At 41.6% G+C, this 6,113-nt stretch overlaps 1 protein-coding gene across 1 annotated transcript in view; it reads right to left on the bottom strand.

Moving 5' to 3' along the window:
• Positions 1-6,113, bottom strand: part of LOC101862797 — a gene marked incomplete at both ends in the record, with an annotated part of 29,443 nt that overhangs the window by 12,267 nt on the left and 11,063 nt on the right. The window contains 3 exon segments of the mRNA XM_013082619.2: positions 1,217-1,386; positions 3,542-3,689; positions 5,534-5,646. Of these exon segments, the coding sequence (XP_012938073.2) occupies positions 1,217-1,386; positions 3,542-3,689; positions 5,534-5,646 (431 nt within the window).

Raw genomic sequence — 6,113 nt, 5'->3', positions numbered from 1 at the left:
AGAATGATGTATCTATTTCCTTAAGGCTTGAATCTGAGAAGTAACTCATTTTGTCAGAACGCTTCACATATACTGAACTAAGCCCACTGAATCAATAAATGAATGGCACAGCGTATACTCTTTGTCCTCATACGTCATAAGGAACAATAATTGCCAAATTTCTTGACAATCCATGAAGCAACTACAAGAATCTTCTACCAGAACTTAAAAATAAAACAATCTAGGTGTCAACAACTACATAGTTCTCCTTCTTAATCATTCATGTTGTTGCTGTTTTTGTTGTGATGTCGTGGATTTTGTTGTTGTTGTCGTTACTGCTTTAACGTTATTGTAGCTGCTGATTCTGTTGTTGTTTTTGTTGTGATGTCGTGGATTTTGTTGTTGTTGTCGTTACTGCTTTAACGTTATTGTAGCTGCTGATTCTGTTGTTGTTGTTGTTTTTGTTGTGATGTCGTGGATTTTGTTGTTGTTGTCGTTACTGCTTTAACGTTATTGTAGCTGCTGATTCTGTTGTTGATGTTGTTGTTGTAACTTGTTGATAGGTTCTTTCGGTAACAAGAGACTCTCTTCCTCCATGAAGAATCAGAGATTGTTGCACTTGTTATTGTTCTTGTTGCTGGCATTGTTGCTGTGTTGTTGTTGTTGTTGAAGTTAATGTTGAAGTTGATGCAGTTGGTGTAGTTATGATTGCTGATGTTTTTGTTATTATCAATAATGTTTTTGTTTCTGTTTTTTGTTGTTGTGACAATGATGCTTTTGTTGTTGTTTATTCTGATATAGTTTTTATAGTTATTGTTGTTAAAGGCACACAGGACACAGAAGTAAGACAGACCTTGAGGTAGATGGGTTCCTTCTGTAATACCAGACTCTCCACATGGGTGAAGAAGCCCAGCTTTTTACAGTGTTATTTTTGTTGTTGTAGTTGAAGTTACTGTTGTTAATGTTATTTTTGTTGTTGCTATGTTGCTGTTGTAGTTGAAGATGCTGTTGTTGATGTTGATGCAGTTGGTGTTGACGGTGTAGTTGTGGTTGTTGCTGCTGATGTTTTTGTTATTATCAATAATGTTGTTGCTGCTTTTGTGTTGTTGTGAAAATGCTGATTTAGTTGTTGTTATATTGTTGCTGTTTGCTCTGATCTACTTCTTGTTGCTGTTGTAGCTGCTGCTGCTGCTGCTGTTGTTAAAGGCACACAGGACACAGAACTAAGACAACAAACCTTGAGGTAGATGGGTTCCTTCTGCAACACCAGACTCTCCACCTCGGTGAAAAACCCAAGCTTTTTGTTGATGACTTCTTCCCAGGACCAGCGGTTTTTGTCGCGGCCGATGAACACTCCCATGATGGGAACCTTGTTGGCGGCCACCATCTCCCAGACGTGCTTCTGGACTGGAGAAAAACAAAAACAAAACATAACAAAATTACCCCAATACAACAGTGGTGTCGGTGGCCTAGTGGTTAGCCTCTCGGACTCGCAACTGTAAGGTCATGGGTTCGAATCCCGTCAGGGGCCCGACGTTGTGTCCTTGGGAAAGGCACTTTGCACAAATTTTCTTCACTTCACCCAGGTGGAAATGGGTACCCGGCTATAGACAGTGAACGATCTTGTCAGTTTGATAGTGTTTGAGCGCGTGAAATCCGCAGCTTGCACTGTATGCTTCTGCGGAAGCCGAGAATGTGTCTGAGTGTTCTCAGATGGTCTGCTGGGGTAATGATAGTTTTAAAGCGCATAGAGCATGCTCTTGAGCATGGATATGCGCTATATAAATGCAATTATTATTATTATTATCTCCTTTACTTTAACTCACTGGAGACGTTTCATGCAGCTTTTGCGAGCACCAATATTTTCCTGAGAGGTGGTCCATGCACCCCCAGTGAGCACAAGTTTCGTGTTTTTTCCTTGGCAAAGTATGCGCGCAAACGCTACGTGAACCGTCTCTTACAGTGCAGCCGACCTTTGTTTTGTTTCGTGCAAAGTTTCACCGGAATTGGCTGAATTTGAGTTATCGACCCCGGAAGGAAAGTTAGTCACACTGAGGCCCTACTTTCGTTTCTCTGATATCAATTTTTAAAGTTTTAGTACAGGTTTTACTGCGCTCGCAACTGCATAAGGTCATATGAGCACCAAGGGGTGGATGTCAACAGAGAAGTGTTAACAGGGAATCAGACTTAAACTGTTCACCTCTCTAGCTTCAACAGCACAAGGTCTGCTTCGACCATCAAGGCACCCCGGAAATAGTGGATCACAAGGGTGTGACAAACATACAAAAGAAGTAGAGGAAAATGACAATAGTAAGGATTAGGAATGAAAAAGCAGCAGTTCCCTGTTGTAGATCAGGCACAGTTATGAGCGTGACATTGATGAATCAGCCCATTTACAATTCTACTGTGCATGAACGAGAAATGTCCCACCTTTGGGAATGGCCTAAAGACACTGACATGTTTGTTCTCGCAACACTTTGTCAGTACGAAGGCAGCACGTTTAGTTATAGTAAGTTTTACGGCACTTGTAACACAATAAGGTCACATAAGTACCGAAGATTAGAGGTGTTACAAGAGAGTAACAAACATAAAAAAGGAGGAGAGATAAAGACGATAGTTGTTTGATAGGAAAAAAGAAGCAAACCACACCAAAGCACCCGCCAACCACCTACAAAACAAAAGAAAATGAACTGCCTAAATACATATCCTTCACTTTAACACTTACCGTACCGAAGGCTCATATAGTGAAAAACCCTCAAGTACCGCACCAGTTTAGAACACTGAAGCCGAGGTAGAATTTTTTAAAATTATAAAAACCTTGGCAGCCCAAGAAACACGCTTTAAAAATTCAGAGAGGTTCATCAAACATTCAGTTATCATATTGAGAGACTTCCTTTGGTACCTACTTCAGCGCAGAGCGTCCATTCGTAGTTTAATTATGTTTAGTGCGCCTGGTTGCGTTGGACTAAAGCCGCCAGCGGTAGTGAGTGCATAGTACGGCCTGGCGACTAAAGTCACTGACGGTACTGTAGGTGTTAAGTATGTGTTTTACAGTGCTTGCAACACTAATAGGTCATTTAAGTGGCCATCTACTCCTCAATACAACAATTAGAACAGACGTGCTGCTATTACCCAATGGCATCATACAGAAGAGTTAACGCTCAGATGCTACTGGATCGCTAACAACAACATTTAAGTGGCCAAGATAAGAGGTGTTATTTGAGAGTAATTATACATCATGAAAAAGAAGGGGAGACAAGGACGATAGATGTTTAATTTTAATGAGAAAGAAGGAGCAAACCACACCAGAGCATACACAAACCACTCAAAAAGAGAGAGAGAGAGACAGAGAAAGAGAGAGAGAGAGAAAGAAGAAAGAAAGAGAGTTAGGAGAGGGAGAGAGGGTGAAAAAAGAGGGAAAAAGAGTAAGAGAGAGAGAGAGACTGAAAAAGAGACAGGGAGAAAGAGAGAGTAAGACAAACAAACACACAGTGATATGGAGGAGACAATCATACATAAAAAATACACACAAACAGACAAGCAAACAGACAAACAGACTAACTCATGACAGCAAACAGCTGAGCAGCGTCTGCCTGACAGCCGACGGGCCCCTGGATGTAGTAGTGCTCATCCAGGTCTAACTGGGTCAGGTACGGCCGCATCTTTCCGTACAGAGCCGACGGTCCAGTGAGACCCAGGCAGATACCGATCTGGGGATGAGCTTGAGGTTATTTTTTTTTTGGGGGGGGGAGCGAGGGAACTTCCCTTCTCTCTCTCTCTCTCTCTCTCTCTCTCTCTCTCTCTCTCTCTCTCTCTCTCTCGCCCCCTCTCTCTTTCTCACTTTCTCTCAATCTCACTCACTCTCTCTCTCTATCATTCTTCTTCTCTCGCGAGCGATCAACCCAACAAATAAAATAAAGAAGAGACCTAGATCCAAACCTAACCCAAACCCTAACCCTAACCCTAACCCAAATCCTACCCCTTGCCCTCTATTTTACTCAACTGTCTCAAAGTGGTTGCTCGTTACGGAAGTCCTCCCTTTTTTTTTTTAACAAGTTTTACGGCACTTGCAACATAAAATGGTCATATAAGTGCCAAAGATTAGAGGTGTTACAAGAGAGTAACAACTACAGAAAAGTAGGAGAGAGATAAGAACGTTTGGTTTAGTTTAGTTTTAGTAAGAGTTTTACGGCACTTGCAACACAATAGGTCATGTAAGTGCCGAAGATTAGAGGTGTTGCAAGAGAGTAACAAACACAAAAAAGAAGGAGGAAAGATAAGGACGATAGGTTTTTCATCGGAAAGAAGGAGCAAACCACACCAGAGCACTCGCCAACCACCTGTGATACAATCTTTTACAAAATGAAACAGCTTGTTCTCTTTTCTAAAAATAAAAAGTTGCTTTCTAGGCTTAGAAGAGTTAAAAATTTTTGCCAATGATATGTATTTGTGTCACGACGCGGTGGAATCAGGTACTCGTCAATTTTGGGGCATTTATGGAGTTACTTGTATCATTTTAAAGCATGTTCATTTGCCTAGCTTTAGATGAAAAAAAAAATGCCAATCTATCTTGAGTAGAAGTGAAGATAATTGTGATTGAAGGAGGTGGCAGTAGTCTGGGGTCAGAGGAGCAAAAAAATGGTGACTTGCATAGCTCAATAGTTCTTGGGAACTGTAAATTGACATTTTTTGGTGCTTCTGATCAATGATTTTCAGTAAGATCAATGGAGGAAAGTGATTTTGAATGGACATATAAGGCGTTGCGGCAAAAAAAAAAGAAGAATTTAATAAAAAAGTGCCAAACCAGTGGAAAAATGCTATAGTGAGGTCAAAAATTCATGGCGCGACTTATTTTCAAATATCTCCTCAACTATCGAACATAGATTCTCCAATTTTTGCACAGTGACTTGTATCAATTTGTTTTAACAGATCAATATTTTTGTAAACACCTGCAAGCTGTATTCTAGAAAATTCCTTTATAAATACTAATACAAAATTCAAGAGGGTGTTTCTACAGATTTTTAAATGTTTACAGCTGGGGCAATATTGCTTTTAATAGCAAGTCTGTTAGGTTTTTCTAACCGGGACATTATGCTTATTGAATGCATGTTTTTAGAGTCATTAGTGCAAACATGTGTTCACTATAACAATAATTTCTTGTAACAAGTTTTGCAAGTAAAAAAGTGTCATTGATGAGTTGTGACGTAGGCCATAAATGCGTAATCAAAACGTGTGTGAAAAGCGGGAAGTGCTGTGAACAATACCATTTTACGTGTGACAGATTTCAAGCATTTTATATAAATTTATGAAGAAAAGTTTTTTAATCTAGACCCAATTGTTCTGGAAAAATATGATTTAGTTAAGACATATTGATACAAACTGCTATGCAAAGTATGGATGACATTGATTCACCCGTTAAAGAGACATTTCAGGATAAGTTGCACCATGAATTTTTGACCGCACTATAGTTTCTGCGATTTCATGATTTTGACAAGCCCCTGATTTCACAACATTGCAACACTTTTTTCCTGACTGCTCCACATTTTCTCCTCACCCTGTAGGGTCCCTTGCGGTGGATGTAGGCCTTGTTGAGCAGGAAGTCTTGTACACACTGTAATACAGGCACATAGGCCCCGGGGTCCAACACTGCGACTGCTGTTGCTGGTCCTGTGGAGAGAGAGAGGGGGTGAGTGAGTGAGGGAGGGAGGGGGAGAGAGAGAGAGTACACATTGTAATACAGGCACATAGGCCCCGGGGTCCAACACTGCGACTGCTGTAGCTGGTCCTAAAGGGAGGGGAGAGAGGGGGTGAGTGAGGGAGGGAGAGTACACACTGTAATACAGGCACATAGGCGCCGGAGTCTAACACCGCGACTGCTGTAGCTGGTCCTGGAGGGAGGGGAGAGAGTGTGAGTGAGGGAGGGAGAGAGAGAGAGTACACACTGTAATACAGGCACATAGGCTCCTGGGTCCAACACTGCGACTGCTGTAGCTGGTCCTGGAGGGAGGGGAGAGAGTGTGAGTGAGGGAGGGAGAGAGAGAGAGTACACACTGTAATACAGGCACATAGGCTCCTGGGTCCAACACTGCGACTGCTGTAGCTGGTCCTGGAGGGAGGGGAGAGAGTGTGAGTGA

The sequence above is a fragment of the Aplysia californica genome, unplaced genomic scaffold, assembly GCF_000002075.1.
Source record: "Aplysia californica isolate F4 #8 unplaced genomic scaffold, AplCal3.0 scaffold00185, whole genome shotgun sequence".
NCBI lineage: Eukaryota > Metazoa > Mollusca > Gastropoda > Aplysiida > Aplysiidae > Aplysia > Aplysia californica.
Note: the sequence above shows the minus strand (reverse complement) of the source record. Positions and strands in the feature narration are given on the sequence as shown.